Below are 27,577 nucleotides of genomic sequence, written 5' to 3'. Positions count from 1 at the left end.
CCTGTTGGTGCTTACTCACTGTGGGGGGGAGAAGGTTCTGTGACAGGCACAGAGAGATCAGGGTTTTAGCTTAGCTGAAACTCATTATCTCTCCCTGCCTGTGTGACAGAAGACTCGCCTGCTTTGTTTACATAAGCAGATGGGTCTTCTGTCAGTTTCTTTGACGATTATGGGAGGCTGGTAGCAATCGCCGCCGCTCCTCCCGCGGCCCGCCTCCCGCTGTGTCTAAACACTATCTATCTAGATCTACGTGATTTTGCTCAGCCGAGCCACCCTGCTGCAGTATATTTGCGTGGGGCGGTCGGCAAGCGGTTAAACACGTCTATCCCACATGTAGAAATGATATCAGTCAAGCCCACAAATGGCTGTCTGAATCTGATTTTACAGGATTATCATATAGTGCAAAAGAATTAGTTAGATTTTATTTGGAATTTTTAACGGTTCTTTGGTCAGTTCTTTAAAATTAAAAGTCAGCTGCTACAAAAACTGTAGCTACTGACTTTTAATAAACAGACACCCTACCCTGTCCAAACATCCAGCGCTGTTCTCACCCAGGCTTTTTTTTCCCCCCAGCCTTCGGTCCCTGGCACTGACATGTAATTTGTGGGCAGCTGGCTGTGACTTCTTGTGGCCTCACAGCTGATTTGCGCATGTGCAATCTGCTCTGTGCTTTGTGAATGGTCCCTCAGCCTTCTGGGACCTGTGTTGTGTCTCAGAAAGAGGGCTGAGAACTTCTGTAGAAGAAGTAGCTGGCACCTTTTAAATCGGTGTACCTGCTCCCAAACCCCCCCCCCCCCTCCCGAAAAAAAAAAAGTTTCAAATGTGGCAGGGGGGGGGGGGGGGTGGGGGGGTGAGGGTAGAGAAGGATAAGTAGTGTAACTTCCTCCTTTTTGGGTAGACTTATTTAAAACAGAACTTCCCCAAATGTATCGGTTTTGGGGTGGAATGAATGGCTTGGTTTGCTAGTAGGTTTGGTGATCTTTCCCTACTTATTTGTATGGCTGCGATAACCTTTATTTCAGGGAAGAAACTTGCATCCTGGTGTGAGAATCCTACTTGTAATCTTTTAAGCCTCGTACACACGCACCGATTGTTGGCCGACTGATTGGCCGTCTTTTGTCCAGTGTTGTTGTGTTGGTTGAAATGTGCTCTAGACTGCACACAAATTTTGTCGGCCAACAACAACCAACTGCAGAAGTGATGTCATGTTCTGGTTTACTTTTCGTGTGTTTTTTCTTCTCTGAGCATGCCCAGTCTTGATCATCACATTTTTGTCTGCCGAAATCTGTACTGACTGAAGAACAATCGGCCGTTCTGTTGACGGCCAACAAAAATTTTATAGCATGCACACCAGATTTTTTTCGGCCGAAAAGTCGCAGTCGGTTGTCGGAAGCATCATATTAACAAGCCGACAATCGGCCGATCGGACATTGGCCGAAAATTCACGGCCAACAATCGGTGCGTGTGTACGAGGCTTAAGTCTTGAGTGAGAACAGACAACTCAGACCAAAATCTGGCTGGCCTTGCAGAACTAATTAGCAGGTCTTCACTTTTCCTGTATTGATGGTACTTCAATGTGTTTCTTGCTACCTCTTAATTGGTCTTTTAATGTCAGTGGCTTCATTAAAACCCAAAAGGGGAAGCTCCGCTTGTCTGCCTCCTCTCTCCGCTGCCACATTTGGGGTAAGCAGATACCTGGTTTTGACAGGTACCCACTTCTACTTCTAGCCCAGTTTGCCGCTGCGAAGTGAGACAGAAGTTTGGCCCCTCCTCCTCCTCCTTCCGCAGGTAGCCCATTAAGAATACGCAGCCCGATTCACGCATGTACAGTAAAAAAAATGGCTGTGAAGCCTCAAAGGCCAGTTTTTCCTTAGCCAAGATGGCGGCAGTAGCACCCGAGAGCTGAATCTGCTCGAGTGAGGACACCGCTGGATGCCTGGACAGCAAGTACCCTAATAGTAAAAGTCACAGCTACAGTACATTTAACTGCTGACTTTATTTTATTTTTTTTGGGTGGGGGCAAACCTCCTCTTTAGACATGGGAAGGGAGATGGTGCACCTTGATGTTTACAAAAAGAGTCAAGGTCTGTGTATCTGCATGTCAGGTTGTACTGGTTGTTTTGTTGTGGTTTCCCCTGAAAGTAAAGCTGGCCATACACTAATCGAAATTCAGCCGGTTCAGCAGGGATTGACTTGTGTTGAACTGCCCTGTTGGTATATTCTCACGCAATCAGCGCTGTGGTCAATAGGCTGCAGTGCTGATGATCCATGTATTCTGATGGAGAGGGAGTTTCTCCGCTGTAAGAATACAAAGATACAATGGGGAGGATTCCAAAACTGATCCATGTATGGGCCCAGGTTAGGCTAACCATACACACAGGCTGGTTTCTCCTAATCTAGTAGATTCATTCATCCACAGTAAACAATGTGAATGGAGACATTTCTGCTGCATCAAACAGGAAGCTGTCACTGTTGGGGCAACAATTGTCCACCTGGCTTCTTTGATTTTTGTTTTTTTTTAATTGAAGGTGGTCACCAGGTAATGCTGACAGGGACACCAGTGGCTTAAATTTCAATTCAACAGAAATTGGCAAAAATTTTATGGCAAGCTTAACATTGTTTCATTCATTATATTTTAGTTTTGATTTTGTAGTTAAAATATTTGATCTCCAAGTCGTTTAAAACAGATGATGCACCACCCCCATCTAAACTAAAACGGGGAATCCTTCCTGACTTGTGTGTCATGGTGCTTGCATTCGAGCCTCCTGAGCTGGACAAAAGTATCCCAAACAGTGAAGAAAGCAAAGTGTAGTTTGTGTTCCCAAACATTTTCCATTGCAGATGCCAATTGTATTAAAGCCTACTGGCTCCATTACAATACTTCCACAAGATCTGCTTATTTTATCTAATAGACTGTCATTGTATCTGTGTTTGGAAATACTATGTTGGAAGTGCAATGTTGGCTTCCTGCCCGTTCTTATGTCTTCTCTCTGTAGCTCTGATTGCACCCGTAAAGCAGAAATGTCCTCTGAACACAACCACATCCTATTTGTAGTAATAGGAGAATGATCAACACATTTACTGGTAAAATGCTTTCTTACTCTGCCTTTATGAACAGTCCCAGCTTGTGTCACCCAAACTCCTTTTTGGCTCCTAATGATTGCAACCGGTTTAGTGTAATTGCTCCTACCAAAGAATTTCATGCATTGGGAAGAAGACTTATCTGACTAGTTCTAAAATATATGCATGCCAGTAATTACAGAGAACAGTACAGTTTTATTCAGGTTGTAATGCTAACTTTTTTTTAACTTTAAAATTGTCCCCTCTGAAAATAGGGTATTTTTTCAACCAGTATCTCCTTAAAGTGGAGTTCCACCCTAAATTTATACTTACCTCCATCTTCTTGCTCCGGGTCACCTGAAAAACAAATGGATAATCGCAATTTTTATTTTTATTTTTTTTACTTACCTCGTATAGAAGAAAATATACTTACCTTACTTCCTTCTTCCTCACCTCGGCAGCCACGGCCCGTCGTCACTTCCTGGCTTTGTAATGATTCCTGGGAGCTGAACGTCATCGCTCCCAGGAATCAATGCGCCTGCACCGGCCCAACATCAGTTCCGGTGCGCGCGCGTCATTCACTTCTAAACAGCTTCTGGGCATGCCCAGAAGCTGTGGAGGGATGACGCGCGCGCACCGGAAGTGACGCCGGGGCCGGTGCAGTGCATCGTGGGACCGAAGAAGACGGAAGAGGACGCAGAAGAGGATCGCGCTGGCTTCAAGCTGCCCACACCTGAGATGGCAGCGCTGGACAATACTTTTTCAAGGTAAGTATTTCTCCTAAAAGGTAAGTGCAACCCGGGACAGATCAGAGACTAGCCTTTGTGGAATGTACTAGCCCTGACTGTCCCGGGGGTATTTTTATTAAAAAAAGTATTCCCAGGGTGGAACTCCGCTTTAAAGACACACTCGAGAGCCTGATACAGTGTAGGTATAAGTCTCCCCGGACTCTGTCAGTGGCCCTTGAATGTCCATGCATCAAACATATCTGACCCTGGAGAGACACCTACAGCAAGGTGTGATGATGTTAATTAAAGTAGTATTAGAGAAGAATTATAGACATGTAGCACTCTCATAGTTAGGTAGGTGCTACGTAAAAGGATCTGTTGCTCCTTCTGCTTACCTGATCTATTAGTTTTCCTGTCACACGTTTCCAGGTGTGATTTAGTGGATCTGAGGGAGTGTCCCCACTGCATCCAATGAGGGAGCTTGTTAGACAGTGGAGGAAACCCAGCCAGTGGAACATCGTATTTTATGGCAGTCCCAGTGGGAGGGCATTCCTGCAATGCCTCCTGGGATTGCCCATAAATACTGAGGGGACATGTAACAGGGCATCTTTGGTGGGAAGCAGAGTCCCAGGTGGAGGCAGACGGCTGTCTCTCCTCCTGCAGGTGTGAGGAAAGTGGTTCAGGCAGTCGGCCTAGTGAACTGGGTGTGGAGCTGAGCTGCAGAAGATCCAGTGGAGCTGCTGGCAGAGTCTCTCAGTAAAAACAGTGTCGTGAGTACTCGGGAATTTGCCACAGGGTCTGCCTAGGAAAGGGGACAACTCCAAAGAAGTCAGGGGATCAAGGAGCTAGCTCACATAGGAAGTGTAATAGTAAAGGGGGTGCCATGTAGTTGACCCTGAAGAATAGGAACAAAGGGGGTGCCAGGAAGGGCCCTGAAGATTGTTCTGCACTACAGTACAGTTTACCTCAATTCTACTTCACTGCTTATGACGAGGTGAAGCAGCGGCCTAGCTGTGACTAGCGTTATACTGTGCTATTCAGTCGTCTCAGCTAATTGTGCATAGTTATACAATGTAACGGAACCGTCGACCCACACCGTACTTGTGGTCTTCCGTCAGTATGTGGCTTCCTCCAGTCTGGACATAGATGGAGATATTCCAGCCGCCCTACATACAAAAACTAGCCTGAACTTAGCTTGTATGTCTCTGAAAGCAACTAACTCTTTATTGAACACAGGCACAAAAGATAAAAACTCAGGGGACAATCCTCCCCCTCTTTGCATAATAACAACACACTGGGCGGGGAACAACATTCTGTAACATGACACACAGGTGTATTCAACTTTCCAACAGTAGACAGTCTTTAAGGAAGGGCTGCTGGAGAAATCCCCCCTCCCCTCTAGAAGCTAATACACATACACATGTACATCCCATAATAGGTTGATCTTAAGGCAGACAGAAGAACAATAGAACAAAGGAATGAGGGTACTTAACCATAACAAACCCCACCCCATCTTAACCTTTCTAGCAGAGGTCTATGGGACACCATTTCCAATATTATAACAGTCTGAAATTGTTCATCTTTATATATTTCTTTGAGGAATATTGTTCTTAAATATTGCTGTCATAGGTTCAACACAAACCACACATACAGAACCCAGGATAGCCGGGATAACACCAAATGCTGAGTCCGGTGTGGTTTTACAGCGAGTCTGGTTAGTGCAGACCCAACTGGGGTTCTTGGTCACCCTGTGCCCCTGAAAGACACAGGGGACTTACACATAAGAGGAGACTAGGGGCCCGAGAGAGGGTTTTCCCAACCCCTCTAAGGTAAGCTGAGTTCCACAGGACCTCCAACCAAAGTGACTCCCGTCACATCTCTCCCCTTTCCAAAGGAGACTAATGCAGGAGGAGACCCCAAACGGGTTGACTTCGAAGTTAGTCCATAGTTCCCATCCCCCAATGTCTGTACCCACACAGTACCCCAAACAAATTGTCTGGAACACAGCGTTACTCACCCAGCCAACCTCTGCCTCTCGTGTAAAAAATACCCACCGCTGGGGAGAAGCGTGGACTGGCCCTTCTCCTAGGAGTTCTTTCAGCTGCTGGAGAGAAGACAGGATGGCTGGGCTCACTTTGTCAGGTTGTTGGGGATCTGGGCCGACTGCCCAGCCTCCCTGGGATATGCAAGTAAAGACCGTAGTCCCATCCACTTTCTCAGGAAACCCATCCTTTGTTAGTTGAGGGCAGAGGCCAGCAGCACTCTGCCCTGTTGCCAGCTCTTCTGCTGTAGCAGATTCTTGTAACTCCACAGATGCTGCTGTTGGCGTTGGGCAGAGCTTAGTGATATTAGGCCCTGATGCCCGTTGTTCCACAGGGAAGTAAGCTGAAAAGTCAGTGGCCTTGCACACATCTTCCTGGGCCACCAATTGTTGCAGGCAGAGGTCAGCAGTGCTATGCCTAGATGCCCGCTCTTCTGCTGTAAGCTCACTTAGATGTTCCTCCTCAGCAGAAAAGACTATTAAATCCTCAGTCTCTGGAATTGCTGAAAGTCCAGGGCACAGGCTGGTGGCACTCAGGCCCAGTGCCAACACTTTGGCAGGTGATTTATCACCCACATCATCCTTTGATGAAAAGCCAGATAAATCTGTAATCCATGGCTGGTGCTGAGTAGTGGGATCGACCATCTTAACCCCCAGTGCTGTTGGCTGCTGCTGGGACAAGGGACCTACAATCTCCTCTCCCGGTAACACTGGCTGGTGCTGGGTAGGGGGACCGACCGTCTCCACTCCCAGTGCTGTTTGCTGCTGCTGGGATGAGGGACCTACAATCTCCTCTACCAGTAATGCTGGCTGGAGCTGGGTAGTGGGACTTACTGTCTCCACTACCAGTGCCGTTGGCTGTTGCTGGGATGAGAGACCTACAATCTCCTCTCCCGGTAACTCTGGCTGGTGCTGAGCAGAGTCTAGCAGCCGTCTGTAGGCGATCTCCAGCTCCCATTCCTGAATGGCCAGAAACTCCATATCTTCCAGTGCCCAGAGCACTTCCGAGATGTTCAGGATCTTTTCTCTGGAATCCATAATTTCCTCTAATCGCCACTCCAAGTCGCTCCCAAAGTTAGGGTCCTCTGACCACTTCTCTAATGACAGTCCCAGGCCGCCATAGCAATAGCCTTCTGTTGGGCTGTCGTCCGCTGTCCATGGGCACACTTGGGTTACGTACCAGCGGAGAGCTCTGTACCTCTCATCCAATCGTATCTCCTCCTGGACAAGCCTGCTTAACTCCGCTTTCCATTCCTTGTGCGGTTTATCTCCCAAAACCAGCACCCACAATCCATACTGCGACCAGTACCTTTCTTGGATGGAGGGGAGGATTTTTCCCTGGTGTCGCTGCTCACAAGCTAGCGTTTCCTTCCAGAGTTCAAAGCGGATTGAATCATAACATCCTAGCAGGACCTTCTCTGACACTGGTCCCCTGTGCTGTATCTGCATCTCTCGCAACCTCCTTCCGAATTCCTCTTCCATGGCAGCTGATATCTGTACCTCTCCTCTTCTGTTATCCGGACCTTGGATCCCGGTGGAGGTTTGGATCTCCCAGACTGCAGGAAGCATCCCGCCGCTGCCAACCAGTGTAACGGAACCGTCGACCCACACCATACTTGTGGTCTTCCGTCAGTATGTGGCTTCCTCCAGTCTGGACATAGATGGAGATATTCCAGCCGCCCTACATACAAAAACTAGCCTGAACTTAGCTTGTATGTCTCTGAAAGCAACTAACTCTTTATTGAACACAGGCACAAAAGATAAAAACTCAGGGGACAATCCTCCCCCTCTTTGCATAATAACAACACACTGGGCGGGGAACAACATTCTGTAACATGACACACAGGTGTATTCAACTTTCCAACAGTAGACAGTCTTTAAGGAAGGGCTGCTGGAGAAATCCCCCCTCCCCTCTAGAAGCTAATACACATACACATGTACATCCCATAATAGGTTGATCTTAAGGCAGACAGAAGAACAATAGAACAAAGGAATGAGGGTACTTAACCATAACAAACCCCACCCCATCTTAACCTTTCTAGCAGAGGTCTATGGGACACCATTTCCAATATTATAACAGTCTGAAATTGTTCATCTTTATATATTTCTTTGAGGAATATTGTTCTTAAATATTGCTGTCATAGGTTCAACACAAACCACACATACAGAACCCAGGATAGCCGGGATAACACCAAATGCTGAGTCCGGTGTGGTTTTACAGCGAGTCTGGTTAGTGCAGACCCAACTGGGGTTCTTGGTCACCCTGTGCCCCTGAAAGACACAGGGGACTTACACATAAGAGGAGACTAGGGGCCCGAGAGAGGGTTTTCCCAACCCCTCTAAGGTAAGCTGAGTTCCACAGGACCTCCAACCAAAGTGACTCCCGTCACATCTCTCCCCTTTCCAAAGGAGACTAATGCAGGAGGAGACCCCAAACGGGTTGACTTCGAAGTTAGTCCATAGTTCCCATCCCCCAATGTCTGTACCCACACAGTACCCCAAACAAATTGTCTGGAACACAGCGTTACTCACCCAGCCAACCTCTGCCTCTCGTGTAAAAAATACCCACCGCTGGGGAGAAGCGTGGACTGGCCCTTCTCCTAGGAGTTCTTTCAGCTGCTGGAGAGAAGACAGGATGGCTGGGCTCACTTTGTCAGGTTGTTGGGGATCTGGGCCGACTGCCCAGCCTCCCTGGGATATGCAAGTAAAGACCGTAGTCCCATCCACTTTCTCAGGAAACCCATCCTTTGTTAGTTGAGGGCAGAGGCCAGCAGCACTCTGCCCTGTTGCCAGCTCTTCTGCTGTAGCAGATTCTTGTAACTCCACAGATGCTGCTGTTGGCGTTGGGCAGAGCTTAGTGATATTAGGCCCTGATGCCCGTTGTTCCACAGGGAAGTAAGCTGAAAAGTCAGTGGCCTTGCACACATCTTCCTGGGCCACCAATTGTTGCAGGCAGAGGTCAGCAGTGCTATGCCTAGATGCCCGCTCTTCTGCTGTAAGCTCACTTAGATGTTCCTCCTCAGCAGAAAAGACTATTAAATCCTCAGTCTCTGGAATTGCTGAAAGTCCAGGGCACAGGCTGGTGGCACTCAGGCCCAGTGCCAACACTTTGGCAGGTGATTTATCACCCACATCATCCTTTGATGAAAAGCCAGATAAATCTGTAATCCATGGCTGGTGCTGAGTAGTGGGATCGACCATCTTAACCCCCAGTGCTGTTGGCTGCTGCTGGGACAAGGGACCTACAATCTCCTCTCCCGGTAACACTGGCTGGTGCTGGGTAGGGGGACCGACCGTCTCCACTCCCAGTGCTGTTTGCTGCTGCTGGGATGAGGGACCTACAATCTCCTCTACCAGTAATGCTGGCTGGAGCTGGGTAGTGGGACTTACTGTCTCCACTACCAGTGCCGTTGGCTGTTGCTGGGATGAGAGACCTACAATCTCCTCTCCCGGTAACTCTGGCTGGTGCTGAGCAGAGTCTAGCAGCCGTCTGTAGGCGATCTCCAGCTCCCATTCCTGAATGGCCAGAAACTCCATATTTTCCAGTGCCCAGAGCACTTCCGAGATGTTCAGGATCTTTTCTCTGGAATCCATAATTTCCTCTAATCGCCACTCCAAGTCGCTCCCAAAGTTAGGGTCCTCTGACCACTTCTCTAATGACAGTCCCAGGCCGCCATAGCAATAGCCTTCTGTTGGGCTGTCGTCCGCTGTCCATGGGCACACTTGGGTTACGTACCAGCGGAGAGCTCTGTACCTCTCATCCAATCGTATCTCCTCCTGGACAAGCCTGCTTAACTCCGCTTTCCATTCCTTGTGCGGTTTATCTCCCAAAACCAGCACCCACAATCCATACTGCGACCAGTACCTTTCTTGGATGGAGGGGAGGATTTTTCCCTGGTGTCGCTGCTCACAAGCTAGCGTTTCCTTCCAGAGTTCAAAGCGGATTGAATCATAACATCCTAGCAGGACCTTCTCTGACACTGGTCCCCTGTGCTGTATCTGCATCTCTCGCAACCTCCTTCCGAATTCCTCTTCCATGGCAGCTGATATCTGTACCTCTCCTCTTCTGTTATCCGGACCTTGGATCCCGGTGGAGGTTTGGATCTCCCAGACTGCAGGAAGCATCCCGCCGCTGCCAACCAGTGTAACGGAACCGTCGACCCACACCATACTTGTGGTCTTCCGTCAGTATGTGGCTTCCTCCAGTCTGGACATAGATGGAGATATTCCAGCCGCCCTACATACAAAAACTAGCCTGAACTTAGCTTGTATGTCTCTGAAAGCAACTAACTCTTTATTGAACACAGGCACAAAAGATAAAAACTCAGGGGACAATCCTCCCCCTCTTTGCATAATAACAACACACTGGGCGGGGAACAACATTCTGTAACATGACACACAGGTGTATTCAACTTTCCAACAGTAGACAGTCTTTAAGGAAGGGCTGCTGGAGAAATCCCCCCTCCCCTCTAGAAGCTAATACACATACACATGTACATCCCATAATAGGTTGATCTTAAGGCAGACAGAAGAACAATAGAACAAAGGAATGAGGGTACTTAACCATAACAAACCCCACCCCATCTTAACCTTTCTAGCAGAGGTCTATGGGACACCATTTCCAATATTATAACAGTCTGAAATTGTTCATCTTTATATATTTCTTTGAGGAATATTGTTCTTAAATATTGCTGTCATAGGTTCAACACAAACCACACATACAGAACCCAGGATAGCCGGGATAACACCAAATGCTGAGTCCGGTGTGGTTTTACAGCGAGTCTGGTTAGTGCAGACCCAACTGGGGTTCTTGGTCACCCTGTGCCCCTGAAAGACACAGGGGACTTACACATAAGAGGAGACTAGGGGCCCGAGAGAGGGTTTTCCCAACCCCTCTAAGGTAAGCTGAGTTCCACAGGACCTCCAACCAAAGTGACTCCCGTCACATACAAGTTGGAGTATCCCCAGTCATTCCCTTCTCCTTTCTAAGTTCTCAATAAAAGCACAAAAACCAAAGCTACTGGACTGTTTCCTGACTGAGCTAAAACACTTGGGAAAATGTTGAACTGTCATGCTTTTGCTAATGGTAACCCAGGGGAACCCATAACAAGCAGCTCCCAAGGGAGTAGTGCTACAGACTCATCCCCCCCCCCTAATTTTGGATAGTGCAAGGGAGGGTTATAACCCCTGTCAGACTTTTTTCACCATCTGTGTCTCATTGCCAAGTTTTCCCTTTACTTCCTGTCCGATAGCCAAACAGGAAGTGAGAGGAAATCCTTGCAAATAAGAGAATTTCTTGGGGACCCCTGGCCCCCAGAACTAGTGTCCCCATTGGGAGATTTCTCCTCTTCGTCTTTTCTTTTTTTTTTTTTTTCTGACTTTCACTTTCAATGATAATAGTAAACCCAACAAATAGAGAGAGTAAATCTCTCAAATGGGGGCACAGACAGCAATAAAAACTGACAGCTATTTTAATCCCTCTCCTCCCTATCCAAAACGAAAGAAAACGTTTTTTGCCTTTAGTTATACTTTATACCCAAAAGCAAACATTTGTTTTATTGCAGCTTACCAGCTTACTTATTCTTAGATGTGATGGCTGCATTAAGGCCCGTACACACGTACCGATCGTCAGCGAACGATCGGCCGTCTTTTGTCCCTGGGCTGTCGGTGTCTGTTAAAAAGTGCAAAGACAGCACAAGAATTTTGTCTGCCGACTGCAGAAGTGATGTCATGTGATGGTTAACTTTCCCTGTGTTTTTTCTTTTCTGGGCATGACCAGTCTTGCAAATCTGCGGTCTGTCGTCCGAATTCTGTACTGACTGGCGAACAATCGGCCGCTCTGGTGTCGGCATACAAAAATTTTAATGCTCGCAAGACAGACTCTTGTCGGCAGAATGTGCGCTGACGGCTGTCGGAGGCACCATACTAATAAGCGTACAATCGGCAGATCTTTCGTCCGCCGACGTTTGTATGCCGACGATCGGTACGTGTGTACGGGCCTTAAGTTTCCTTCTTCTATTAGATTTCTTAGTAGACTTCTTCTATTTTCAACTGCTGATGCAGGCGGTAAGTCTGTTGTTAATCAAAATAACAAGCTCTCCATCCGAATGTATCCGTTACAGAAATAAGACAAACCATTCAACACCTGCCAGAGTGCTTACAATGATCAGCTTTTATATATTTATATAAAACCTTTATCCCAAAAGGGAAAAAGCTGCTGTAACTGCTTATAAAGTATTCGCTGAAGTTTGGCTTCAAATTTGTTAGTGTATTTAAATCTGCTAGTATAGTACATCAAACACTCTCTTTACCCCCTCCCCCCGGACTGACAGTGCTGCTGCTGTTCAAAGATTCAGAGAGGGGATACTGAAGACTTTTGTGTTACTGGCCACATTACCAGGTGCACACAGAGGAGAAAAAAGCCTAAAGAAAACAAATGCAGCCACCACATCTGATTGGTTTAATACCGCTTTAAGGTTTGGTGTAATGTTAGGCTGGCCATTAAAGTTAGTCTAACCAAACAAATGATTCACATATTTTTGCCAAATTCTTTTTTATTTGACATTATTTCACAAGATGACTCTGTATGCTGCGCTATACACCCTATACTGCTCACCGTTATTGGTTTGTACAGAGTATTGCACTATGCACCACTTGTTACACTCTGCCCTATTATATATTCTTCACACGTCTTATTTGTAAATACTGTATTATACATACCCTTCCAGTATTTGGTTTTCCCTCCTAAGGTTTACCAGATTGCAGTTTGCTTCATTTATTGCAGCATTTATTGCTGTTGTTCCTAAATAGGGCACACTTTTTTGCCATTCAGTTTAATAGTCTCACACTGTTGCGACATATAAAGATGGAGTAAACTATATTGTGTACAGTTCATAAATTGACACTTAGGCAGGCCATACACGGTTCTAATCTCAGCCAGTTCCTGCTGATTCAAATTGTGTATGGGCAGGCTGAATGTACCAAGTTGATCGATCGATCATCTTAAGTACAACCTGTACAGGGAGAGGGGTGCGGAGTGTATGGTGGTGGATGGTACATGTAGGAGTGGCGTGCGGAGTGTAAAGCGGTGGGTGATACGTGTAGGAGAGGGATGCAGTGTATGGTGGTGAGTGGTACGTGTAGAAGAGAAGTGCGGAGTTAATGGCGTCGGATGGTACCAGTAGGAGAGGTGTGTGGTACGTGTAGGAGAGGGTGTGTAGTGTATGGCGGTGTGTGGTACATGTAGGAGAGGGGTAAGTAGTGTATGTGGGTGGGTGGTACGTGTAGGAGAGGGGTACGTAGTGTATGTGGGTGGGTGGTACGTGTAGGAGAGGGGTGCAGAGTGTATGGTGGTGAGTGGTACATGTAGAAGAGAAGTGCGGAGTGAATGGCGTCGGATGGTACCAGTAGGAGAGGTGTGTGGTACGTGTAGGAGAGGGTGTGTAGTGTATGGCGGTGTGTGGTACATGTAGGAGAGGGGTAAGTAGTGTATGTGGGTGGGTGGTACGTGTAGGAGAGGGGTACGTAGTGTATGTGGGTGGGTGGGTGGTACGTGTAGGAGAGGGGTACGTAGTGTATGTGGGTGGGTGGTACGTGTAGGAGAGGGGTGCAGAGTGTATGGTGGTGAGTGGTACGTGTAGAAGAGAAGTGCGGAGTGAATGGCGTCGGATGGTACCAGTAGGAGAGGTGTGTGGTACGTGTAGGAGAGGGTGTGTAGTGTATGGCGGTGTGTGGTACATGTAGGAGAGGGGTAAGTAGTGTATGTGGGTGGGTGGGTGGTACGTGTAGGAGAGGGGTACATAGTGTATGTGGGTGGGTGATACGTGTAGGAGAGGGGTGCAGAGTGTATGGTGGTGAGTGGTACGTGTAGAAGAGAAGTGCGGAGTGAATGGCGTCGGGTGGTACCAGTAGGAGAGGTGTGTGGTACATGTAGGAGAGGAGTGTGTGGTGTGTGGCGGTGTGTGGTACGTGTAGGAGAGGGGTACGTAGTGTATGGCGGTGGGTGGTACATGTTTGAGAAAGGGGTGCAGAGTGTATTGCGCTGGGTGGTAGGTGTAGGAGATGGATGTGGAGTGTATGGCAGTGGGTAGTATGTGCAGAAGAGGGGTGCAGATGATCTAAAAGTATATAATGTGAGTCCTAATTCACTGTTAGAGGCCACATGGCAGTGGCATGCATTGAGCAATTGAGGTTAGCTGTACAGCACTAGTACTGGGCTCCTACACTGCTGTCACTGCCCGCCCCCCCCCATCTCAAGCCCCTTCCTCAAGCCCCTGCACACAATTCTCAACATCCTGCAAAACCCGCCAAATCACTCCAGACACCTCACAGAACGAACTCCTGCAGGCATCCTTCCAGCGGGATCATGGAAACAGCAAAACAGAAGCTCTACCTCCACCCATATAGTCTTTCTGCAAGCAGCACTGGAGGGCACTGAGTGGTGTGGGCTGGGTAGTGCAAAGGGAGGAGACTTCAGCTCAGCCCTATAGTCGCATAGCAGCGCTGTATTCATATGGTGATGCATTTACTTTGCAGCATTGGTGCGGCTGCAGAGGGAAAAAGTCAGGGCCAGACTGGGGATAAAAACCAGCCCTGGAATCATTTCATACCAGCCTCATAGCATTAATATACCAGCCCAAGAGCATACCATCATTATTTTCTTGTTTATAAAAGTGAAAAACTTTTTAAAGAACATTTGAAGAGTGTACTATACTCATCAGTGCCCATCAGTGCAGCCTCGCTAGTGCCAAACAGCTCATCCTCACCGGTGCCAGATCAATGCAGCCTCACCGGTGCCAGATCAATGCAGCCTGACCGGTGCCAGATCAATGCAGCCTGACCGGTGCCCGAGCAATGCAGCCTGACCGGTGCCCGAGCAATGCAGCCTGACCGGTGCCCGAGCAATGCAGCCTGACCGGTGCCCGAGCAATGCAGCCTGACCGTCACCAGTGTGACCGTCACCTAGACGTCACCAGTGTGCTGTCTCTCATAGGAGCCAGTCCAGGAGGCGATACTTCATATGACAGCGGCTGCTGTGTAAGCGTGAGATTTCCGGTTCTGTGTTATCCGGCGGAGGTCGACCCTCCTTCCGCTCCAAGGCAGCCTAATAGGCCCAGCGGGACCCAGGGAGCCCCCTCCCTGCACCAGCTTGTGGTGCACCCGCCCAGGATCAGCCCTGCAAAGCGGGGACAAAACCGGGGACAGTGTCCTCAGGTCGGGGACTGTCCCCGGAAACCGGGGACGTCTGGTCACCCTAATCTAATAGCAAACACAATAGTTAAGTGTGTCTGCATTTAAAAGTTTCTCTGCTTTTGGATAGAGGGTTTGAACTTTTTTTCTGGTAGTGCAAGAGGAAGCGTGCAAAATTCCCAATGTTGGCAGTTGTCACTAGAACTGGGTTCTCTTAGGAGTGTTTCTCACCTGTTCTAGTGACAGCTGTCAGGTTTAGTTCTTTAGACATTGGTGGATTGTATTAAGCCCAGTTTTTGGAGTCTACACAGGGCTGCTTTGTTTGCTAGCATTGGGGGAGCAAAAGAAATATTAACCTGTGTTGTGCTGCATGGGCAAAGCATGGGTTTATTATAAAATCTGTGGTTTGGTTTTATTGTATGACCTTTCAGACTATGGTTTATTTTGCCTCACTCTGAAGAGGTGAGTAATAAGAATACTAGTACAGGAAGATGACTTTATATCTTCTAATGTGCTAACCACTTCTGTACCTTGCTGGTATATTTGCTTTGCAGGCTAAGCTACATTATCTGTCATTGCAATTGTTTGCAATCTTTTTTTTAATTATTTTTTATACCCTCTATAGCTCATATTTTAAACAAAGGAATAAGAATTGAACACAGTGCAAAAATAAACCAAGTCTGACAGGGACAACCATGCAGACGAGGAAGATGGGGATTTTAATGTGCCCAAAAATATAAAAGAAAAAACAAATCCTAAAAAATACAAATGTTATTGAAAACAAAGTAATAAAATTGACACATGAATATACAGCATATAAAAGGTGTATCACATAGCACAACACATCCTACAGTACAGTGTTTCCCCTATAGTCTGGGCTTCCTCAGGATCCGGATGTGTGATCAACTTTTCAAAAAATATACACCTTGTAACAGATAAAATCCCATAAATAGTCAAACATAAATGTATGTAAATGTACATGTAGCTTTATCTACACAATAATCATAAAACCAGAAAATGCTAAAAAACCACAAAAACAAAAAAAAAAAAACCCCGCACACAATACCACACCAACCAGGTAAAAAAAGGTATATACGTATACATTTTTTTCATCTGTTTGGTGTGGTATTGTGTGCGGGTTTTTTTTTTTTTTTTTTTGTGGTTTTTGCATTTCATTATATTACATGTAAATATTTTCTGCAGGGGATTTTGTGTTCCTCCTTCCCTGCTTAGACCAATCAGTCATTTTCTAGCTCATTATTCTAGATTTGGTGGCTTGGCTTATGAGATATAGATATAGATAGTTTTGTGTTTTTATCTAGGGTAAGAACTTTTCTGTTTGGTCCTTTCAATTCCTCATTGTGTCCCTCCCCCCCCCCCCCCCCATTGGTAATTTCCAATTTTTGGTCCCCCACACTGTTTATTATATATAGTTTGTTTATTTTTTTTCTCCATTGGTCTATTTGTTCCCGATTTGCTCCCCTTTCTGCTAAATATATTTGAATATGTGATCTGTATTGTGTAGATAAAGCTACATGTACATTTACATACATTTATGGATTGACTATGGGATTTTTTCTGTCTGTTACAAGGTGTATATTTTTTTAAGTCTTATCACACATCCGGATCCCGGGGAAGCCCAGACTGGGGGCAAAACGCGTCGATCCACCGTACTGTAGGATGTGTTGTGCTATGTGATGCACCTTTTTAAATGCTGTATTTTCATGTGTCGATTTTATTATTTTGTTTTCAATAAAACATTTGTATTTTTTATGATTTTGTTTTTTCCTTTTATATTTTTGGGCACATTAAAATCCCCATCTTCCTCGTCTGCAGGGTTGTCCCCTGTCAGACTTGGTTTATTTTTGCACTTAATTTTCAGGGGATTGTGCCAGTATTTTGCTGATAGATATTTACTCTCCACCCAATTCCCATTTAGGAATTAAACACAGTTATGCATAGATGTACCAGGACCTCATTCAGGTGGAAGCTAGTTAACCTGACAATTTAGTGTTTAAAACTGCATGGGCTTTTTGTAATCTTTTCCTACAATTCATAGGTCAGTTTTTGCTCCTTGATTTTGCACAAAGGTTTGTGTGTCCTAAAAGTTTAGCTGGGGCTCAGTATGGAGTTGGTGGTTGCGTTTGTCTGTTTAGTAACATTTGTGAGGTTCTAAATCTGCAAAGATTGCCAGTGCTGATCGGGGGGCCTTTTTGGAACTACACTTCAAAAAGTAATGCAAGTAGCTAAAAATATAAGTCTAGTTTCAGAACGGAAGTAGAGTAAAACTTATAAAAGAACGTCAGCTTGAGCTATGATTAAAGAAGTACTTTTACTTAACGTGCTCATTTTAGTTATGCATAGGGGGCGACAGAAACTCTTTATGGCTGAAATCCAGGCAAACCCCAAAATATATTGAAATACATATAAATACATATATAGGATCTGTTTTACCTGCAAAGGAATTTCGTTTTGAAATTTATACAGCCCTGCCAGATAGCACAACCAGCGTGGATGCCTGACCTTTTGCTATTGCAGTAAGGACTGGTTTGCCCCTAAATCGCACAGGAACACTGTCCTTATTCCTGTGCGATTTCAGTGCAGTGTGATTATAGCCCATTCATTTGAATGGGCTGATATCACACTGGATTGCATAAAAAGTAGTGCATGCTCTACTTTTCAAAAGCACACCGCAACCTGGTGCAGGCAAACGCCATGTGTTTGTGATCTGCTTTTGTTGTTAAGAATATATTGACACCCACTGCAGATCGCACAGACAGTACATTTTTTACGTGGTGCAGGAACCACGCACAGAATGCGCTGTTCCTGCCTGCATTCTGGCCACAACCTGTGATTAGACCATGAATGAGCAGCAAGAAAAGGATGAGGTCATTTCTCCTTCTTTTAGCAAATTCCTGAACATTGCATGCAGAACATTTGATTGGCATCAAGTGCTGTTGTACAGGGGAGCACACATTACTAAAATTTTATCAAATTCAGGTATTACATTAGTTCCATTTAAAAATACTTTTAATGAAGAAGTCCATGCATACCAAACTAGTTACAAATTAAAGTAGCAGTCCAGGCAAAACCTAGCTAATGCTAAACCTGCTCTGTGCCACATTCTAAACCTAATCTTTCTAACCCTGAAAAGCAAAAATTGCTGTACTTACCTTTTCTGCACCCGATCCAATCCAGTCTCCAGTGGCAAAAGCTCTGTGCAGGAGAGGGACCGACAATGACTGGGAAGTGACGTCACCCCATAGACTTACTATGGGGCTACAGTTGTCGGCTACCTTTCCTGCACCCGCCTCCACGCTGAAGCCGCCGCTGACAGCTGATGCTGGGACTGGACCGGATCAGCTGCAGAATGGATAAGTACAGCGATTTTTGCTTTACACAGTTGGATAGATTAAGTTTAGAATGTGGCACAGAGCAGGTTTAGCGTTAGTGAGGTTTTGCCTGGACTGCTAAAAATACAGAACTACATTTATTTGTGAATGTAAATCTTCCTGCATTCACCTTAAAAGGAGTGCTAGACCCATTTACAGAAACATTTGTTCCATTAGGGCAGCACTTTTAAAATAAATGAGTTGCCAATGCACCCCAATGAGCTTAAAGGATAAGTTTATTTTTCATAACATGTTACATGTTGCACCCATATTCAGGGTGTAACATGTTACTGTAGAACCGGACACATCCACTACCCCCCAAGTGTGGCAGCAGAGGGGAGGAGGAGGCAGACAAGTGAAGCTTCCTCTTTTGGGTGGAGCTCCGCTTTAGGTAGTATGGCAGGCTAACTTTTCTATATGAGGGTGTGTTTCTTGGTATATGCAGAATGGTCATGTGAAAGAGCAGCTCTTCTCGATTCGTGAGCGTAAAGCCCAGTTAAAGGCACCCTGGATCTGGGTGGGAAGGGGTAAAACGTCTTGCTGGAAATCCGCCTTAACTTGTCATTAGCCACTTATGTTTAAAGTCCATCTTTATGTACTAGTGTATCCAACACTACACACTCCAAAGGGTGGCAGTGCTGCTGTTCAAGAGTGGCTCCATTTCTCCTCCATGGATAGAACAGATGAGCGATTGTACCCACACTGGATCAGCAGGTGAAAATAATCCTCCCAACCCCCCCCCTGCCAAAAAATATTTAAAACAGCCGCCATATTTAATAATTGGTAAACTGTAATCTGAAAAATATATTTGGGGGTTTAGATGCTTTTAAGGATAGGGTTGAGATTATGGTTTGTGGTAATATTAAAGTGTCATTTCTATAGTCCCCTCTGTTACATTAACTGATGTGCCCAGTGTATGTGGTTTTGTAAAAATAAGCCGTTCTATACTGTATTTCCAAGCGCCACTTGGCACTCATGTGACCAACCTCCTCTCTCCTCTCCCAGTCTGACAGCTACAGAGGGAGGGGCTGAGAAACCCTTGCTGACATCAGCTGGGAGGGGGAAAGGGGCGGCCGGTCACATAAATGCCCAGCTGCACTCGGAAATACAGTATAGAACGGCTTATTTTTACAAAACCACATACACTGGGCACATCAGTTAATGTAATAGGGAGGATTGTAGAAATGACACTAAGAAATTATAGCAGCAGTTGACAGGCGGGGGGAGGGAAGGAGGACAGAAGATGACAGGGTCACCGCCCCCCAGGTGTCAGGGCTCAGCAGTCACAATAAACCGTGGTCATTTTACAGGGGGAAGGACAGAACCAGGCAGGATCAGCCAGGTATATCAGGTGATACAGGGGGCCAAATTACACAGCACAATCACTCAGGGCCATCTTACCGAATGGGCATGCTGGGCAGTTGCCCAGGGGGGCCCCACCTGTCAGGCAACCCAGCCCCAGCAAAGCATTAATCCCGATTCCCGTGTGCATCCCGTCGCCAAACTTACCAGGTGGCAAGCGCCTGTCGGCCCTGCCCTACTATCAGGCCACTTGGCCCTGTTCACCTCCACGGGAACAGTCACACACAGCACAGTCGAGTCTGACTCCCATCCATGTGTGTGTGTGTTCACCGGACCTAGCTGCCATACTTGTAAGCTGTCATTAGCCTGGCACTGCTGTACCAATAAATATCGCCTTATCAATAATTTGCATTTTTATTCCCTTGGGTGATTGTGTAGACAGGGCCCTAGTGCACTACATTGCCCGGGGCCCTTTAATGCTCTTAAGATGGCACTGCAAGCACTGTGCTATAACATGCTTTAAAGGAACAGGATCCATTTATTTAGGGTTGCAAACACTTTAACGAAAGAACCCAATGACAGAGACTGGTCTCCTGGTATTGAAAGTGTAGAAAATTGACCCCCCCCCCCTTTACTAAAGAAGTCAACAAAGCCATCTTGCACACACTGACACTAAAGCTGAATCTCACAGGACATGCCTATTAATGTAGGGCCTTTGCCATAGAGCATCTCCGTCAACACGGTTTTGGTGACTGTTACCTTTTTCCGATCAGTTTTGTAGAGTAGAGACAATCATAAGTTGAAGCACTGATTACGTTTACATCTATAAACCCAATTAGTGTGTACTGTTTAAGTCTCTGCAGTACAGCAGCTTCATGGGGTGGGCCTTGTGCAGACACTCAGCTGATTACTTGTTTCAGCAACAGATCAAAGGCCCACGCTGAGCTTCGCTGGCTGCGGCACCCATCTCTCCGCCGCCCTTGTAATAATACAATCCACTGTCGCTGCTGACTTTCTCATGCGATATGCTAAATCTTCTACAGGTAAAAGGCTTAATTCTGCACGCAAACACGTAGCTAAGAATACTTTATTTACTGCCATCTATTTTATTTTTTCATTTTGTATGCCCTCATATTTTATTTTTGTGTAGTATAGAATCCTGCACATAAAATAGAATGTAATAGTTTTGTTGTCTAGCCATCACAGAGCCTTTGCTTTTGTAGCTGCTTTGCGTTTCCTGTCACCGTGACCAGGCCGTGAGACCGGTAAACTGAATTAGTCCGTAGCCTTGGCGACAAGCCGTCCATACGTAGGGTTTCAGCATGGCCTTAAAACAAACTGCAGCAGCAGGGTCTCAAGCTGAGAGGAAATCAAAGGGCTGAGTTTTTCACCTTGTTCATGCTTAGCTGTGGGTGCCATTGTGGCCTGGACATGTTTGTTTGCTTTTATATTAATAGTATTTTCTGGTCAGGAAGTGGTCGTTATTTATTTGTAGAGTAAGTGCATCTGCTCTGTGTGGGAAAAGTAATATGTGTTTTAATCTCTTTTTCAGTTCCAGAAGACCTGTCATCAGAGGAAAAGGAAGAACTCTTGAATATAAGACGCAGGAAAAAAGAGCTTATAGATGACATTGAGGTAACAACTGATGTGTGTTGTGGGAATTGTTATTTAGCTCTGTTGTATAGACCAGGTTTTGCCAAATGCCTAATAGGCCGAGGATCTGCTTTCATCAGTGCTCTAGTTATGTTGTTTCCATACTTTGTAAGAGCTTGTACACATGACCTCTTACATGGAATGTTCACAATTTTTTCCAGACTCACCAAAGCTCCCCTATGTCAGCTTAAAGCAGAGTCCCAAAATTGGACTTCAACTTTAAGGTCTCCTGACCCCCTGACATGCCACATTTGGCATGTCATTTTTTTTTTTGGGGGGGGGGGTACCTAGTTTTGACAGGTACCCACTCCCTCTTCTGCTAGGCAGCTCAAGCTGAAGTTCTCCTCTCCCCTTCCCTCCCTGCAATCTTCAGGTTCCAGAAGATTGCACGTGCACTCCGGGCGCGCAGTGCGACTCACTGGCTTTGAAGCCGCAAGCTGTCACACCTGGGTGCCCACACTAGAGATGCCGGCGCCGCTGGGAGAAGAGGGAGGGAACCAAGGCTCCTGCCAGCCAGAGTCGCTGGATCATGGGACGGGGGAGTGTGTTTATTAAAAGTCGGCTTCGATCCCCGTACAGGCCACCAAAAAAAAAAAAAAGTCGGCAGCTACACTTTTTTTGTAGCTGCTAACTTTTAATAAACACAAAAACAGGTGGAACTCCGCTTTAAGTTTTTATATATGTAATACATTGCCGCTTACAAGTCCTTAAATGTGGTGACGGCATTCGTCTTCTATTTTAAGGTGTTTTAAGTATATTTTTTGGTGAGAATGCAGGTACTGAAATGTATCTGTTGATCCTGTCAGAAATTTAGTGTCCTTGTAACTTTGGACTGAACTAAGATCTTAACCGGTTGCCGACCGCCGCACGACTATATACTGCGGCGGTCAGCCCCGGCCAGGCAGAGTGACGTATGGATACGTCACTCGCCTGTCACTGACTTGCGAGCCAATTGCGGGCGCGCGCCCGCCGCGGCTCGTTCACTGACAAGTCAGTGCGTGTGATCGCTCCGGTGAAGGGAGAAAGGCGGAGCGGCTTATGTAAACAAGCCGCCCGTCATTCTCCCTGGTGTAAAAATGAAGATCAGACGGTTCTACTATGTAGGACCGTTGATCTTTGTTTTTACACCAATAGCAATGTCCCTGCACAGTTAGAATCACGCCCCTAGGACACACTTAACCCCTCCCTGTCCAATAAAGTTAACCCCTTCCCTGCCAGTGTCATTTTTGCAGTAACAGTGCATATGTATAGCACTGATTACTGCAGTAATGTCACTGGTACCCCCAAAAGTGTCAAAAATGTCAGTCAAGGGTCCGATCTGTCCACCGCAATGTCGCAGTACTGAAAAAAAATCGCAGATCGCCGCCATTATGCGTTAAAAAAAAAACACCAAAAATGACAAAAATCTTTCCCTTTGTTAGTGAACGCGATAACTTTTGCGCAAACCAATCAAAATACGCTTTTTGCTATTTTTTTTTACCAAACATATGTAGCATAAAACAAATTGGCCGAAAATGTTAAAAAATTTTGGTTTTTACATTTTTTTTGGGGGGAATTTCATAGAAAAAAATGTGAAAAATATTGTTATTTTTGCAAAAGTGACGCTCTTTTTTTGTTTATAGCGCATGATCAAAAAATCGCACAGGTGATCAAATACCACCAAAAGAAAGCTCTGTTTGTGGGAAAAAAAGGACGTCAAATTCGTTTAGGTACAGCGTCGCACGACCGCGCAATTGTCCGTTAAAGTCACGCAGTAAAAAATCGCAAAAAACCCCCTGGTCTTTTAGCAGCCAAATCCTCCAGGGCTTAAGTGGTTAAATAATATTTCCAGCTATCTTTTGTGGACTATACAATTAGTACCTTCTATGTAATAAAGATGAAGAAAGGGGGGAAGTGTCTGTAATCCAAATCCGGAGAGCATCCTAGAGTGACAATTCTGCTTTTCATACAGTGTTGTGAGTGACTGTTGTCACTGTAAGACAGGAAGTGTTACTGGCAGCATTGCCAGGTGAAAAAAAAGGGAAAAAGCCTGACAAAGGAAATTAATACAGACACCACATCTAAGGACTGAAAAGTTGCATTATTTTACTTTTTTGTTTTTGAGTTTAGTTCCACTTTACTGTTTGTTCTCTGTAATCAACTACTAACCATATTTCTGGGAATGGGGGTTGTTTGCCTCCGAATGCCTGTGCTCTGTAAATCTGTTTCCCCCTCTCGGTTCCCTTCTCGCCCCCTCTCTCTTTCACCTCTCTCGCTGTTCACTCTCTTTCCCCCTTCTTGCTCTCCCTCCCCTCTTTTCTCTCGCTAGCTCAAACTCTCTCCCTCTTTTCCCACTTTTCTCTTGCTCCATTCCTCTCTCTTCTATCTTGTTCTCTCTCGCGCACTCTTTTGCCTGCCCTCTCTGCCTCGCCTTCCCTCTCACACTCTGACCCCCCCTTCTCTCCCCCTCTCTAGTCATCCTCTTTGCCCCCCTCCTCCTCTCTTGATCCCTCTATTCTTTTGATCCCTCCCTCCTCTCCTTCTCTCGCTAGCTTTCCTCTCTCCCCCATCTCTCTCTCTCCCCCTCTCCCCCCTCTCCCCCTCCCCCCCTCTCTCTCTCTCTCTCTCTCTCTCCCCTCTCTCTCTCTCTCTCTCTCCCCTCTCTCTCTCTCCCCTCTCTCTCTCCCCCCTCTCTCTCCCCTCTCTCTCTCCCCCCCTCTTTCTCCTTCTCCCCCCCTCTTTCTCCTTCCCCCCCCTCTTTCTCCTTCCCCCCCCTCTTTCTCCTTCCCCCCCCTCTTTCTCCTTCTCCCCCCCTCTTTCTCCCTCCCCCCCCTTCCTCCCCCCCTTTTCTCTCTGTTGAGCAGGTTGCTTGTGCTCTCTGCATGTATTTTCCTAATGTTCAGATTATAATTTGATGACATTTTATATTTTGATCTCATTGTATCATCCAGTGCACTAATCCCATTACAAAATGTCCTCCAATAGCAAATGTTCCTTGGGCTTTCACTTGATGTGTTTACAAGCTGTATAACCTAAAGTCACTGCAGTTTATCTAATGCTGACCATACACTAGTAGATTTGTAAATTAAAGTTTTTACAAAAAATCTCAACAGTACATTCGAAAATACCTCCGGAGACTTGATGAATGCCACTCAAAAGCACTTCCAAGATTTTATTAGCTTTTAACATTCGACTTTGGTATGAATGAAATTTCCCGAACAAACACCACATACACTTGAAATGTGTTCATTCAAGAAAAATTTGACCCCTGTATGGTTGAATCGATTTGATCCCACTAACCATTAAAAAACTGATCAAGTGGCCTGAAAATGAAAATTATGGAATGAAATGCTAGTAGTGTATGGCCACCTTAATATTGACATATTCCGACTTTTAAATTCATACAGTCAAACCAACAATTTTTCTAGCACATGTCATGACAAACGTTTTCTGTAATCGAATAAAAAAAAAAAAAAACCTCTGAATCATTTCTCAGCTGGAAAGCAGATGATAATTTTCCCTGTATGCTTCGAGGAGAAGCTGTGTGGGATTGTTCTCATAGGGCCGTGTGTGATTCAGCAGACCACTCATCATAGTGACACTGGTGGGTGTGGAAGCTTTGGAGAAAGTAGCCGGCAGGAAGAGGCCAGCATATTTAGTGTCCTGTATCATAGCTGTTTAAATGAGGTCCTTAAAAGCCTAAAACATTTCGGAATACCTCTGGGTAAATGGTAATCTTTGGCAATACAACGTTTTTGGCTGCAGTTAGCCATTATTAAAAGTTCTCACACAGTTTCTTGGGATAAAAAGATATGGCTAGTTCATGTGAAAAATGTGCGTGTGATTATTAGTTTCAGCATTAAAAATAGTATGATAAACAGTGACCTCTTGTCTTCAGAAAAGTTTATGTAGCACCTTCTTAGTTTGACAGTCATTAGGTAAGTCTTTTTGGCTCCCCTGTAAGCCGAAGAGCAGGGGTAATTGTGTTAGGATCTGTGCAGTGTCTCATAGGTTGTTGGTCTGCTGCTTTCCCCTGTCTCTAAATCCGATGGGGAACCGAACGTGAAGGGGGCTCTGATGGGGACCCTGACGTAAGGGGGAACTCTGATGGGAACCTTGATGCAAGAGGGGACTCTGATGGAAATCCTAATGCAAAGGGGGACTCATTCATTTATTAAAAAAAAAAAAAATTTCTCTATCGCTCATTGACAGACGTAGTCCTCGGTGATACAGCACCTTCGGGTTATGTTGCCTCCACAGGAGTAGGACTAGACAGGAAATGAAAAATGCTCTGGCCACACCCCAGGGGCAGTCCCCGAGGGTATATCCTCTCTCTCTCCGCCACAGCAAATCAGTTTTTTTCTGTCTAGTCAGGAGTAAGGACCTAGATACCTTGCTGAGATCTTCGGTCCTGGCAGGATTTTTTTCTTAGAAAATAATTTTTTAAGACAGCTTTTTTTCTCCAGTGTTCCTGTGAGATCTTCAAGCAAGAAAGCTGAACTGGGCGACGGGCGGGATGTTGAGATCCAGTGGTCACCCCAGTTCAGCCTACGAGCGCGTGCAGGCCATAGCTCCGCGCTGGGTCGGCCGCGACATAGTCCCACTGGACGGGGACTGACCCTGCGAGTTAAACGTCTCGCTGAAACGCCAAAGACCATGAGTCATGGCGCCCGTATTGGTCGACAGCCCTCCTACCTCGGTGGAGAGGGGTACTGTCAGGAGTTGGCGCCCGCCTGGTTCCGGTATGGTGAGTAGTATGTTCCCCCTTTCCCCCTGACGGGTCTTGTGGTGAACGCGGGCCCCTCTCTGTAATGGTAAGGATGGGTTCCCCTCTATCCTACAACATGTCACAGATCCCCCTAATTGAGTGTGATTTTTGTGAACAAAAAGCCAGGAGGCTTGGTTTGGGAGCTGACAATCTAATTGTAAAAATGTGTAAATGATTGTAGTCAGTGGCAGTACTGGAACTTTACTGTGATAGTATAAGGTATCCTACCTGTCAGAAGCCACAGGGCGATGTCTATACATGTATACTGCATTCCAGATCATTCCTCCAGCTAAGCAGATGCCTCCCGACGGCCACGGACCACATACGGCCCGCTAGGGTCCGGTACCTCCGACCACGCTGACCACCATGAGGGTGAAGGGTTGTGAGGCCGAGATCCTTCAGCAGACATGCTGGTAGATCGCACGAGGCCGCCATTTTGGTGTAGCCTCGTGTCTCCAGCATGGGGGCGGCCATGTTTGAGGTGACTCAAACACCTCATGGAGCCAGGGGGAGGAGCCGGCAGGCGTGTTAAGGGGCGGAGCCGCCTCTTTTACCCAGGAAATAGGGCCAAAGACTTCCTGTCTGTAACAAGACAAGCACTGAGCAAGCTGATGAAAACTTCTGTGCATCAGGGATGAGCCTTGGGGTTTGTCTCTCTCTCTGTGGGGTCCAAAAAGGCAGGTAACACTGAGGGGCGCTGTTGCGACTGGGGGACACAAAAAAAAAAAAAAAAAAAAAAAAATTTTTTTTTTACTTTGTCATTTTTTGTCGCTGGCAAGTGTCTTGTATAATCATTGACCCTGCCGCATAGGTTTCCCCACCTGATCCCCTCAAGGTGGCCGCAGGACCCTCCAGTACCCCACTTGTTTTTAATGCATTATCGGGAGTTTTTGAGTCTTTGGTATCCCGGGTGGAGGTGGCCTGTCAGGGACGGGGGTCAAGTAGCGACCCCCGCCTACCCCTATTGTTTATCAGATACTTCAGATACGGATTCGGAACTGGTCAATGCAGTTGCAGGTCCCTCTTAGGGGGCTGTTGTCTCAGGTAATATCTCCTCAACAGTGAGGAGCACGTTTCTGCCTCCGCCATAGCACAAGAGTGGTGGATGCACTAGTTGTGTCCGTCCGGGAAACCTTTAGTCTTGAGGTTACACCGGCAGAGGTAGCTGAGACTGAGATTCCTTTTTGGTACTTGTTAGCCTACCAAAAGGGCGAAGGATTTTCCTTTACCCAAATGGGGTCGTTTTAAAACAAACCCCTGTTATTTCCAAATGCATGGCTAGGCGCTATCCGTTTGAGGAATTCCTCTTTATAGGATAGACGGTACCACCTGCTGTCTTGCCACAGACTGTTAGGATAAAAAGACCTCGTAACTAACGAGGACCTTCCTTTTCTGCTCATATAGAGATTGTTCGTTCCGCGAGGGCGGGCGATAAGGCAAAACCCTCCAAAGCCCCTTTAGAGGG

General features: G+C 46.2%; 1 protein-coding gene across 2 annotated transcripts in view; it reads left to right on the top strand.

Annotated features, from left to right (window-relative positions):
- Window positions 1–27,577, top strand: part of CYTH3 (cytohesin 3) — a 291,259-nt gene that overhangs the window by 102,528 nt on the left and 161,154 nt on the right. The window contains exons 1-2 of one of the 2 annotated variants that reach the window (XM_082261090.1): window positions 20,716–20,755; window positions 21,265–21,347. In XM_082261090.1, coding sequence (XP_082117216.1) covers window positions 20,731–20,755; window positions 21,265–21,347 — 108 coding nt within the window. In that variant the 5' untranslated portion in view covers window positions 20,716–20,730. Of the gene's footprint in view, window positions 1–20,715; window positions 20,756–21,264; window positions 21,348–27,577 lie in introns of those variants that run through there. The other variant, XM_082261091.1, reaches the window with a different exon arrangement.

Source organism: Pelophylax lessonae (genome assembly GCF_965119305.1).
Source record: "Pelophylax lessonae genome assembly, chromosome: 6".
Lineage (NCBI taxonomy): Eukaryota > Metazoa > Chordata > Amphibia > Anura > Ranidae > Pelophylax > Pelophylax lessonae.
This window is presented reverse-complemented; position numbering and strand designations above follow the sequence as displayed.